This window comes from Neophocaena asiaeorientalis, unplaced genomic scaffold (assembly GCF_003031525.2).
Source record: "Neophocaena asiaeorientalis asiaeorientalis breed wild unplaced genomic scaffold, Neophocaena_asiaeorientalis_V1.1 scaffold24, whole genome shotgun sequence".
Lineage (NCBI taxonomy): Eukaryota > Metazoa > Chordata > Mammalia > Artiodactyla > Phocoenidae > Neophocaena > Neophocaena asiaeorientalis.
This window is the reverse complement of record NW_020185317.1, coordinates 5,021,251-5,034,766: the sequence shown is the minus strand read 5'-3', so window position 1 is coordinate 5,034,766 and position 13,516 is coordinate 5,021,251. Positions and strand designations below refer to the sequence as shown.

The 13,516-nt window shown below is 39.7% G+C and overlaps 1 protein-coding gene and 1 long non-coding RNA gene across 2 annotated transcripts in view; one reads left to right on the top strand and one right to left on the bottom strand.

Moving 5' to 3' along the window:
* Positions 1 to 12,960, bottom strand: part of LOC112392126 (uncharacterized) — a 127,507-nt gene extending 114,547 nt beyond the window's left edge. The window contains exons 1-2 of the long non-coding RNA XR_003001631.1: positions 12,711 to 12,960; positions 9,307 to 9,410 (exon numbers count right to left, since the gene is read on the bottom strand). This is a non-coding gene — a long non-coding RNA (uncharacterized LOC112392126). The remainder of the gene's footprint in view (positions 1 to 9,306; positions 9,411 to 12,710) is intronic.
* Positions 12,961 to 13,216: 256 nt separating this feature from the next.
* GLS (glutaminase) overlaps positions 13,217 to 13,516 on the top strand; it is an 80,307-nt gene continuing 80,007 nt past the window's right edge. The window contains 2 exon segments of the mRNA XM_024733670.1: positions 13,217 to 13,513; positions 13,515 to 13,516. The exon segment at positions 13,515 to 13,516 is cut by the window's right edge and continues 322 nt beyond it. Coding sequence (XP_024589438.1) covers positions 13,440 to 13,513; positions 13,515 to 13,516 — 76 coding nt within the window. The 5' untranslated portion in view covers positions 13,217 to 13,439.

Here is a 13,516-nt window from a genome sequence, read left to right as displayed (position 1 = left end):
TTGAGGCAGTACTCGTGGCTTATCTCTTCTGTTCATAGTTGGTGGCCTCTGCACTTCCTCCTTCTCAAATCCCTCTTTCTACATAAAGTTTAGTTTTGCTCCAGAACCATCTGTTGAAGTGTAGTGAAAGGAAGGAAAGGAAGGAAAGAAAGGAAGTGAGTTAAAGAAGAGAAAAGAAGGAAAGAAAGGAAGTGAGTTAAAGAGGAAGTAGAAAGAGCCCAGGATACAAAGGTATAGTCTTTGATGGAGGCATTTTCTTTCTCTTTTGCTCCTGCATGTTGACTCAAGATGCACCCTCAAAATTTGACATCAGGCTGGCTGGAGTAATGCTCTTCAATTTTTCATGTCAGGGTCAGACCTTCTGCTATACCTTTGGGTGGACTTTATTAGTTAGTAAATCTTTGACGTCAGCAAAAAGCATTTCCCACATCCCTTCTCTATGTCAGACTATGGCCTTGAATGAAGCAGCCATGCTTTCCTGGCCCTTATGAACCTTAGAGTCCAGTAGGAGAGAAATAGTCACATAGGATTATCCATTTTCTTGAAAGAAAAGAACAAGAGCTATGAGAGTTCTTAACAAGCAAGCATATTTGACTAGGTGACATTTAAGCTGAGACCTAAAGAGTAAGATTTCACCAGCAACAAAGAGGAAAGGTAAGGGTTTCAGGCAGAGGGAACAGCAAGTGCAAAAGCAGTGACAGTTCCCAAATTACAATTTAGGAGGGCCTTAGAGGCAGCGATTTGACTCTGAGTGGCGGGCTACAAGCTGTTTTTGCATAGCATTTTACATAGATTTTTAAAATATCAATTGTGCATATCAAAGAAAAGATGGGCTTGATGAATAGAATATTAAAAGATAAAGCCCCCCAACTCTCCCCTTGTACTACTATCATGCAGGAGCCATGAGATAGGTCTGGCTTATTTGAAGACCTGAAAGAAGGCAGTTGTGGCCAGAGCATAAACCTCAGTGGGAGACTGGCTGAAGATGCAGCTACAATTTAGGTAGAGCCAAGGAGGCCTTCTAAGGAAGACTGCAAATTTTTAATTTTATCCTAAGGGTAGTGGGAAGCCATTAACGGTTTTAAGCTGGAGAGTAACATGATCTGATTTATAGTTTAAGGAGATCACTCTGGCTTCTGGATAGAAATGAACTGCAAGGGACAAGGAGCTAACATCTGTTGAATTTCTGCGTGGGCCTGTCCCTGAACAACACACATGCATTACTCACTTAATTCTCACAACAGTCCCCCCAAAGTGGGTGTTAGCATCTTCATGTTACAAGTAAGGGAACTGATAGGCCCTTTGAGATTATATAAACTGCCCAGCATAACACAGGGAGAAGCAAGGAAATGAGTGCAATTTGTTTTATTATTGTGCAGTGAATGCATAGGGCTTACTTTACAGCCAATAAAATCCAATGATTGTTTTCTCATAAAATTCTGTAGGTAGTTGATAGTCATATCCAGAATGCAGTGATCACAGAAAGGTTAATACATGTTTTTTTTTCAGCAAGGGTATTCCTGACCCTGGCTGTTCATCTGAGAGATAGTGGATATAGCTGTACGATTGGAGCTATTATAGGATTCTGCTCTTAAAACCTCTCTTATCATTGTTAAATATGCGAAAGACCTCTTTTCACTGTTTTGATCTTTTTGTCAGGTTGTTTTCCAGGAAGTGGTTGCTAGGAGTGAAAAGTTTTATTATTTAGAGATAAGTGGAGCCTAGATATCCCATCCCCTTAAAAAGTACAAAAAAAAAAAGCCTACAGTAATTGACTTGAAAAGTATTTTTGCAACACCATTTGTACCAGTCCACCTGCTTTCTATTTACTTCTGGTTATCTCCTTTCGCTAATGATTCTCTGAAAGCACACACTAAGGTTTGCACCAAAATACTGTCCTGGAGACTGTTGGAGGAGTCTGCAGGGCTCTTAGAGCCAACAGCTGCCTCTAATGACAGTGAGCACGTGCACACTGAGTGACTACAGAGCCCCCTGCCATAAGTGTGCGTGTCAGCCGGCTACACAGTACATGAATTACCCTTGAATATAATTGCCTTTACATTCTGATAATGTCTACCACCGGGGGAAAATCCATCGAGATTGAAGTTGTACCAACCAGGTTACAGGGACACTGTTCCACACACTGGGACAAGTTCCTACCCAGGCCCTGAGGTTCTTAGCTGTGTATGCCTTTGTCCCTTCTCATACCATTCCTTTAAAAATCTTTGATTATTAAGCAAAAGGTGTGTGAACCCTTCATTGCTCTTGCAAAACTGCTATATGTTAGGCTCCTCATAACTTTTGTCTGGTGACTTGTCTGGTGACTGGACTTGAAACATTCTGTAACCTTGTTTGATATTTATAATGTATGACCTGCAATTCCCATATCTGTTGGGAAAAAAATAGACATGAGATTTCATCAGTAAGTGACTAATAATCTCTAGATAAAAGCCACAACTGCTTGTAACCAGTGCTCAGAATCACAGTTCAGACCCAGGTGGCACATTTAAGGTCACTTAGGCTAATCTTCCCACGAGGCAACTGAGGCACTGGCAGATCAAGGGACTTCCTAGGTCCACCAGGGATGCAATGGCCAGGCTCAAGCTAAATTCTACTTGCCTGACTCTCAGTTCAGAAAGACTTTAGAGACCCATATACATTTTTACACTTTTTAATAAAGAACCACAAATTTAGACTTCAAAATTAGACTTAGAATTTATTTATTGTATTTCTTACTGTACAAGGACTTGATTTTCCTCTCAATATTTGGGCAGATCCCCAGTATAAACACTTGAGGCATTTCCTTTGGCCTATGTCACAAATTACTTAGGAAAAACAACATTATGAAGGAAACTAAGTTTATCTCCAGAGTTATTGTCTTTTTCCCCATCCTCTCCCTTTGGTTTTCCTCTTAGTGTTTCTGGTGTCTTAAGATGTGTATCCCAACCTATTCATGGGTCCTTGGCCTTACATGCTTACAGCTTAGGATACCCCTTCACATCTAGACCTTTTTAGACCTCATTTTCTCTGCCTATAAACTTACCTATACAGTATATACTATCTTCTTAGCTCCTCCTTTCAGGTAGTATGTTAGCAAAACTCACGTGCTAACTAACACAAAGTCCTCCTGTTTTTGCCTATCACAAGATGTCAAGTTCTCACTATTTTAGTCACTCTCTTGGATTAAGACATTATTTCTACAAACCCCTGTTAAAATGAATCACTTTTAGCTGGGAGGTAAAATCCATGAAGACAGTACTGTGTGAAGGCACTCCACCATGCTGGAATTAATACATAAGCCTGTCCCCCTCCGAAATGGTAAGCATTTTCATTTGTACCATGCCTCTTGCAGTAGAAATGTACTAGCACCCAGTCCTAATCACCAAGTGTAGCTAATATATATCAAGGCGGCAGATACCTCTGGATACTTTTTTCTGCATCTGGAACACTGATGGGAATAAGTCAGTTATTATGTAACCGTGAGATTAAGTAAAGATAGATCATGAAGACACCTATTTCTTGATTCAAATTACATTTGTCAGCTTCAGAGTTAGTTACAGAAATAAGAACAGCTAGTCAGAAGTGGAATTTAACTGAAAAAGCATAAAATATATTTACATGAATTCACTGATTCAAATATTTTGTGCAAACACTTTTAGGTAAATGGTCATTTTATAGGCTGACCTTTCTATGTGCTACCAGTAGGACTGGCTTCTCTATGATCCAAAGCTCTTTCTCCTACCTTCCTCTCATATTAGATGGATCAATCAGGAAAGGGCAGCCCCAAAAGCAGAGAAGCTTAAAGTAACAGTTTCTTTCTCTGAACTCGGAGACCTAGGTAGACAGCAGCCACCAGCTTTAATCATTAATAGTTAGAATGGCATAGGGAAAGAGATAATAAAAAATTATGCATTGGCTTTTTTTTTTTTTATGCATTGGCTTTTTAAGCTTATAATCACATTTCCCTGGCCAAAGCAAGCTGCATGGATACATCTAACTTCTAGGGAGCAGGGACATACAGTCCTACACAGGAGGAGACTGGAAATATTTAGTGGAGAGTGTTAATAATACCACACCAGATTGCTCTGGTAATTACCTGAACCTACCATTTAACTTCACTCTTTTTTGTTCTTGACAGAATGCCCTTGTTAACCTCTTACACCTGAGTTTCTATCTGGCCAATATCACCTATTTTCTAGAATATTCCATAATCTCCCTGAAAGAACTTATTTTATATCATCTTTATCCATTGAATATACATATATACATAATATTTATGGCATCCAGAATACTATATTTTAATTAGGACTTTATGTATCTGTGTTTCATCTATCTCCTTAGACCAAAATACTATGTCTTATTCATCTGTGCAATCTAAGCTCCCGTACGGTGGTTGGCACAGGCAGACAGTCACTAAAACACAGGGTGCTTATAAAGTCCTTTTGCAGTTTGAATTTTTAATAAGCATCCTCCTTTTTGTATAATATAATAGGGAAGGAATTTACTCAAGATTCAAATAAAACTGTGAAAGTTTTATTTGTTCTAATATATTTCTTTTATTTTCTAGTTAATAAGCTCCCATGTTATATTAAACAGCCTCAATTATGTTATTGAAAATGATATTCAAAATGGTAGTGGATATGTTAAAAGCTAAAAAGTTTAAATTATCCTGTCCAGTTGGGACAGAGGTGAATATGAATAATTAGAGTAATAGAATAAATGAAGATATCACCAAATAAGCCCTGATATAGAGTGAAAGAACCCTTGAACTCTTCCGAGAGAGGTCAAGGAAGGCTTTGAAGAGGAGACAATATTTGAGCTGAGTTCTTAGGAAACAGAAGGTATATCCAGATGCGAATGGTATATCCAGATGCGAATGGTAAGGGGTAATAGTAAGGGTAGAGTTAAGAAATATGTGGTACTTTTAAGGCAACTCACTAAAATGTTGAACAGATTATTTAATGTTTGTGTCAATTTTCTCACCTGCAAAATAAGACTGTATGTACCTGCCCATCTCAAATGGCTTGTTATGAGGCAAAAGGTTATTATGTGAGAAATTGGAGAGCACCATGAAGATATAAGATGGGGACCCTGAAGGGTCAGTGGAATTTTGATGGATAGAGAAAGGGGCTTAGGACATATAAGGTGATAAGAATGGTATAAGGAAAGACTCCAAGGAGGAAAGTTGGTTAAGCCAAGGAAAATTGATCATTTTGGCAAGAATAAATAACAGCAAGTTAAGGTTCAAACACTAACCAATCAGAAACAGGTAGAGAAGTCTAGTTTAGCAAAAAGGTAAAGTTGGTTGTCTTAATATGTCTCAGTATTTTTTGTTGGGATAGAAGGGAAGCAAATCTAGAGTTATAGAAGTGATTCAGGATCCAAACTGAAGGTTGGGGCAGGCTCCTTAATGCTTACTGTATCTCTAACTCCATCCCTTTATTTTAAATCATGCAAGGGTATCATATATGGTCCCCAAACAATTGGGGGAGTCATATAATATGTAAATAGGTTAAAACATAGATAATATAATTTAGTGGGGTTAAAAAATGAGAGAGAAAAAGGTTTGATAAATTGCACTCAGGGCAAAGAGAAAGATAAACACAGAGAAAGAGTCTTCTATAATGTGATTTTGAATCAGTCAGGTTGTTTTAATGGAAACCCAGATCCAAGATGGTTTAAATACTAAAGAAATGTATCACATGTAACTAAGGAGGGAAGGCATCAGAGTTGGTTGAGTCAGTAGCCCATGAATGTCATGGAGATTCCAGATTCTTTCTATCTCTCTACTCTGTTGGCCTTGGTGTGTTGGGTTTGCCTTAAGGCAGGCTCTCTCCTGGTACTAAGATAGCTGCAGCAATTTCAAGGGAAATGGAATTTCCATAGCCGGCTAGGACTAATGGTCTGGAGTAGAATCTGCTCCAGGGATAAACCTCAAAAATGTTATATTGCTATCATCATCTGATTGTTCTGGGCAGAGTTGGAAACATGACGGCCCATACGCCAAATTATTCTTGTAGATGTTTTGTTTGACTAGCACAGTGTTAAAAGAAAATTGAATGAGCTGCATTTAAAAGTCAGATAATTTTGTTTATTTCTTAAAATAATATTTCTCTATTATCTTAAAGAATCTGAAGGTTTATCTAAATGTGCCTGCATTCCACTTAGCTAAAATTGGCTAGAGTGGATTAGCTACTGCCCCTTTAGACAGAGCATTCCGATTCCACCTTACTGGGCTTCATCATTCCCTAATGTATTAACCTGGTCTGCTTTACTCAAGTTACTTACGGAGCCTCTCACTGGGGAAATTACTCTTAAAGATTTTTAAGAGCCATGTGGTGTTTTTGCACCAATGAGCATATCTTTTGTAGGCACTTCATCAATGGTTCAAAAGAAATGAGGGCAAGGGCCACATCTTGCTGGAGGGCATGTCTTTGCCAACTCTATTATTAATTAGCTGTGCTATCTTATTAACTTATAATTTCTATAGCCATAAAATTTAACAATTAACACCTGTCCCCAACAGGAATGTTACAAAGATAAATAACTTCTTTAAATTCAAAGGAAAAAAGGATGTACTTTTATTCATATTGTATTAATTAAAGAATTGCTTTCATATTTGTTTGATATAGTCAAGAACCAGATAATTTTTATATAGGTTTTTCAGTTAAATATTAGTCACTTGTACCTTTTGTAAAGCCTTTAGTTCAAGGATATTGTTTGTTGGTTGCACACCTGAACTATATTTACAAGGTAAATATATGCCTACTACCTGTATCATCCAGCATTGGTTAGGCAAAATTAAAAAACGTTTAAGGGCTTTCCTGGTGGCGCAGTGGTTGAGAGTCTGCCTGCCGATGCAGGGGACACAGGTTCGTGCCCCGGTCCGGGAAGATCCCACATGCCGCGGAGCGGCTGGGCCCATGAGCCATGGCCGCTGAGCCTGCGCGTCCGGAGCCTGTGCTCCGCAATGGGAGAGGCCACAACAGTGAGAGGCCCACGTACCGCAAAAAAAAAAAAAAAAAAGGTTTAAGAGGAAACATCAAAAATTGAATATTGGATTTGTAATATTTTCTACACTTATAATTTTTAGAGAAAAGTAATGGCTTTCAACATTATAACAAAGCTGCATTTCTTTAATTAGGAAATATTTCAACCACAGAGAAAAAGAGAATATAACAAATACCTGTGTATCAATTATCGCGGTACCATATTCACTTCAGATTTTAAAAATTATTATTTAAAAATTCAGTCATTACAAGGACTTCCCTGGTGGCACAGTGGTTAAAAACCTGCCTGCCAGGCTTCCCTGGTGGCGCAGTGGTTGAGAGTCCGCCTGCTGATGCAGGGGACACGGGTTCGTGCCCCGGTCCAGGAGGATCCCACATGCCGCAGAGCGGCTGGGCCCGTGAGCCATGGCCGCTGAGCCTGTGCATCCGGAATCTGTGCTCCGCAATGGGAGAGGCCACAAAAGTGAGAGGCCCGCATACCGCACAAGTAAAAAAAAATAAAAATAAAGAATCTGCCTGCCGATGCAGGGGACACGGGTTTGAGCCCTGGTCTGGGAACATCCCATATGCTGAGGATCAGCTAAGCCTGTGCGCCACAACTACTGAGCCTGCACCCTAGAGCCTGCAAGCCACAACTACGGAGCCCACGTGCCACAGCTACTGAAGCCGGCGAGCCTAGAGCCCGTGCTCCACAGCAAGAGAAGCCACCGCAATGAGAGAAGCCTGCGTACCACAACAAAGAGTAGCCCCCACTCGCTGCAACTAGAGAAAGCCTGAGCACAGCAACAAAGACCCAATGCAGCCAAAAATAAATTAAATTAAATTAAAAATTCAGTCATTACAGACAGTTCATTCATTACAATTGAAGCTCTTTGTACATTTCTTCAATCCCATTCCCCATTTTACACACCCAGAGATAATAACCACTGCACTGAATTAGATGTTTATCATTCTTATGCACATTTGAAACTTTTGAAACCATATATGTATACATCTATAAATAATATATCGTTTTGCACGTTTTACAATTTTATAATCATGGTATCATAAAATACATATCCATCTGTAATTTGTTTTTGAAACTTATCCACTTTAATACATGATACTGGGGATCATTCATTTTAAATAATATATTTTATCTCATTATGTAGAAATATCACATTATTTTAATCCATTCTCCTACTGATAAACGTTTAGATTGTTTCTACAGAGATTTTTTTTATACGTCACACCGTTCGTTTGTTGTACTATCTGGGGTGCATATGAATAAAGCTCTGCGTCAGAACATACCGCATGGTGTTGTCACTATGAGAAGCAGAGCTATCATAAGTCAACCTTTCTTTTGTAGAGTTGCCTCTTGTGACTTATAATTAGACAGAGGGACTCACATGCTAACTGTAAATGTCAGATGCTTGAAAAGTAAAGATTATTTGAAGGAACTTGCTCTTTACAGAGAATGAATACTGATTTCTCTTCACCCCAGAACATCAAAATACATTGCTGTGGACTCTGATGCTTTTTTCCCAAATGTCTGAATTTTGGATTTAGCTTCATAAATAGTGATTTCAGCAGAGTTCAGTAATTGTTTTCCAAACTGGTAATACGATCTTACCATTTGATGAGCATAAAGTGACAAAAGTCCAGGTTCATTTTTCTTTTCCAGGGCTTAGAAAATGTGACAAATTTCAGACGTGGAACCAACATTAGATTTCAGAGCATAAAACCAACATAGCATAATTGATATGGAGCTCATACTTCAAACCACTGTTAATTTTCCCCAAAGTGTCCAAATATATATATACATCAAACATCTCCTAGCTGAACTTTGGTTTTAATCATCCCTGAAAGAGAATGCCTATTCTGAATATGCCTATTCTGACTGTCCTCTTAGTGGTTCTCAGTTTCAACTGCTCTAGAGCAGGGGTCCCAAACCCGCAGGCTGCAGACAGGTACTGGTCCACAGCCTGTTAGGAATCAGGCCGCACAGGAGGTGAGAGGCAGGTGAGCGAGCGAAACTTCATCTGCTGCCCCCCATCACTCTCCATCGTTCACATTACCGCCTGAACCTTCCCCCCGACCCCCCGCACACATGGAAAAACTGTCTTCCAAGAAACCAGTCCCTAGTGCCAAAAAGGTTGGGGACCACTGCTCTAGATGACTGCCTATCTTTCAGAGTTCTCAAATACTCTTTGTTATCAATATTAGTCTCATGGCTGCCAAATTTTCACAAGTTGGATGATGTATCAGTCAACCTAAATCATTCTATGGTAATAATGCCCAAGTTGAGATTACTTACAGTAAGGTGTATTTCTCTTCATGTTGTTTGTCAATCAGTCATCTTCAGCTTTGTTCCATCAATCTGGGATCCAGGTAAAGGAATCATCCCGTCTTTGGAACCTGCTGTTCATGTACCAAAAGGAAAAGAGAGATGATAGAACCAAGTGATGACTCACATTATCTGCTCAGCAGTGGCCTACATTACTTCCATTCACATTTCGTTGAACAAAGGCATAAGGCCAAGCCTGCCATTTATCAAGGTGAGGAATTAAAGACCTCCCATTGAGAGGGACAAAAATATTTGGGAACAGTAATACAATCTACCACAGAGGTTGTTTTCATAGTCAAATAGGTATCCTTTTGACTGACTTTTAGGATACTTGTAAAATCAAAACTTTTTTAGGTTTTGCTAATATACAAGTAAGACCTTCTGATATCTAGGATGGGATTTAGTCCAATTTAATATTTTCTGTGAATCTACAAAAAAATTAAAATCACTTTGAAAAATCAATAAATATCTGGAGGCCCCATGCATGTAATTGTGATCTAAGTCTAAACAATATTAATTTATAAACTGAACTAACTGAAATCTTTACCATATCACTCTGAATGAAGAAAAATGACTGATTACCACTGCACTTCCATCCCAGCCATCAGGGGACCCTCAAAAACAATTTCATATGGTTAGTATTTTAAATGAGACCATGCAAATAGTCTCTTCAGATGTGATTAAAATCTCTCTTGCCATTTTTGTGTGATGTTGCAAGGAACAGAAGTTCATTTTACTTTACATAGATGGCAAAGGATAGATTTTTAGCTTTAATTGTATGTGACATGTATATCCAGGCCAGCTTTTTTTTTTTTTTGTCTAGCAATTCTTTGTTTACTACTTTTTTTTTTTAGTTATTTGTAAGTAGCTTGTACGTTGGGCACTGAGCCCAGCTTTGCTTAATCTGACTGTCTTTGCAGCAGTCTCTCTCTGTTTTAAGATACTTTGGAAATTATTGGTTTGTTTTCTAAAAATGAAGAAAATGATCTCATTTTAGGGAGCTAGCTTCTTCTTAAATGCTATTTTATGATTAGATGGTTTAAAACAATTCCCAGTTTTCCTTTTCAATAATAGATGTGGCAACTAATCACATTGCACATCAAAATTTATTCACGCATGGAAAAATAATAATTATAGCTAACACTTATAGAATGCAACTAGCATTGTTCCAAGTGCTTTACATGTATTGATTCATTTAATACAACAACACTATGAGATATGATACCAATATTATCCCCATTTTATAGATGAGGGATTTATAATACTTTAATAAAGATCCAAATTCAGCTTTGGAAAAATAAGTTATGTTTGGCAGGGTTTATCAGCGAGGCTAGGAAGTTGGCCAGTTGAAGCAGGAAACCAAGAAAAGAAAGGGAAGTAGTAGTATTCTCTAAACAGAAGAATTTCAAACAAACCAACAAACCTAAAAAACTTAGGCAACACTTTTAAGCTGTTAGTCAAAGGAGAATTATTTTCTATTTAGTTTTTGTGATAATACCCTTTTAGTCTTTATGAAGGGCAAGATCTGGAACTTATATATAGGTTACATTACCATCTTGAAACATCAGCCTTTTCTAATCTTCAAAAGAACACAGAAGCTCAAGAACTGTTCTTCTAGTTAGAATAAATACAAAGTGCAAAAATTCCAATTTTTCCTTTCTATGACTGACTACCTTCTCAATGGCTATGAGACCACAACCTATTGTAGGATAGCTGCACGTATCTAGTAGCAAAGAGGAAGTCTAAGAGCAGCTCTTAGACCCAGCCACATGTTAATCTGAAGAGCCATTTTCTATTTGTAGGAATTTTGGTAGACTATTGTATGTGTATAAAATGCTTGTACAGTGATAGACTTTATTTTATATGATTATATGACTCAATAGGTGAATAATTAACCTAATGGAAATAGTAATTAACTCCAACTCATAGTTCCAAAGTTGTATTTGATTTAAAAAATCACTAAAGATTTAAAAAATTATATGATGAAGAAAATAATCAAATTAAAGTATTAATGAGTCACATTTTAATTCAATTTATAGTAGTTTCAATTTGCAAACTTTTTATTGGTCTTCTCAAACAAGGGGTTAAATTTCAGCAGACTCGAAGTTCTTCTAAATGTCAGGAGTAACATCAGTGCATTCTCACCAGCTCATCCTTGAAAGTAGAAACTCTAAAAAATTATCTTTTACTAGGTTTATTTTCTACATTTGTTAAGTATACTATAAAGTATTTAAACCCTTAAACACTAGAAAGAATTTTCATAGGAAAATTAGAGAAACTAAGAGAAAAAGCAGGAGGAAAATAATAATTGGATTTGTCAATAGCTTGGATGTGGCTGAGAGAAAGGAGGCAGTCCTTTAACTAGTTATATCGAAGAGATGGAACAATATTCAGGTTTATGTCTTTGGTAAGTCAGACTGGAAATGTTAGGCAAACGTAGTATGTCACCTTTCCTCCAAAACTTAATGTTCCTTTTCCTGAATATATTGTTACTTTGACTCTTATCAAATTTTAGTGACAGGTAACATTAAGTGGTAATAAAAGCCCTCTAAATAATTTGCAATTGTCTTAACTTAAAAAAATGTGGTTAAGTGCTCTACACATACAGCTTTTTCCATGTTCTTCTGGTTAAAGAGTGGATAGAAAAAACTTAAACATGGCAAGCCTGTGACATGCCAAAGGTCACATAACCTGTAGGTACAACCAGATTTCCTAATTACTAATCTAGTGCAATATTTTAAGATGATGATTACTAAATCCGAGTATCAGTTAACGATGCCCCTGACACACACCCGTCCCGTTTCATAAAAATTATCCCAGTAACCTTTGTGAATCCATGCATTAAAACCTAATTGCTTCAGGATATCATCTAAAGTCTGTGGTTTTCGTTTTTTTGTTTGTTTTTTTGGCGTGGAGTGGACTGTACATGTAGGCTCAAAGAAAAATTCAGAGTTTATCACCTCCTTGGAACTCTTTTCCTACAGGTCCAAAAGGATAAATGGATAAAGTGATACTAGGCTGAAAACGATTTAGAGAACCAGTATCCGTATGCTTCTATTTTACAACAATTAAGCAGCTTTAAAGTAGGAGAGTGTCTACAATTTTGCATTTTAAAAAGCAATTTTTAAAAAGGAAAGCTGTCGTGTTCTGGAATTTCCCCCTCTCTCTTTGCGGTCCCCCGAACTCCAATCCTCCAAATGGCTAAGTCGCATAGCTGAAAGGATTTTGCTCATTTTTTCCAAAACACTTCACATCTGGGCAGTCGCCAACCATGGAAAGTTTCAAGTAAACGTAACATTTGGGAGAGGGACAAGCTCGTCTGGGGCTGCCGCCGCGGATCCGCGGCCCTCAGAGGCGTCGCCACACGCCCTTACCGGATAGCCGGGGACCAGCGGCAAGCTTTGACCAGCCGAGCTCCGACGGCCAAACTCCAGCCCCGGCCAAGCCCCCTGACCGTCGGCCCCTGGGCGGCAGGGGCTCTTGCCAATCAGTCTCCGAAACAGTTCGAGGCCCCAGAGTCCAGGAGCCCATCCTCTTCGTAAATGACTAGACCACTAAGGCCCCAGTTCTCAACGAGGGCACCCTCGGCGCTGACGAAGCGAGAGGAAAGGGGCTACTCCGGATCCCTGCCTGGCTCCCCTGCCTCACACGTCAGTTTGACTCCTCCCCCCCAGTCCCCCGCCAATCTTCCGCACCACTCTCCGGGCACCGGGCGCCGAGAGAAATTTGACTGCTCCAGTCACCAATCAGAAGCGAGGTCGGTGATCTGAGCTAATCGGAGCAGGCGAAGGGGGCAGGCCGCCGGCGTCCTCCCGCCCCCAGGAGGGTGAGCGCCGAATGTCTCGGGCCCGCCTCTGCGCCTCAGCCTCAGTGCGGAGTCCTCCGCGGTGTGAGAAGTAGCTACGGTCAGCCTCAGAAGCAGCAGCAGCGGCAGTAGCGGCGGCGGCGGCGGCGCCTGTGAGAGCCGCAGCGGGGCCACACCCACCTCACTGCCCTCTTTTGCCCTCTGGCCGTCCCGCCGGAGACCAAGTTCCCGGAGGAGAGCGGCCGCCCACGTCCGGAGCATCCTCCCCTGTTGAGCGGGCACTGACGGACCCGGCGGCATGATGCGGCTGCGAGGCTCGGCGATGCTGCGGGACCTGCTCCTTCGCCCGCCCGCCGACGCCTGCGCGGTTCTGAG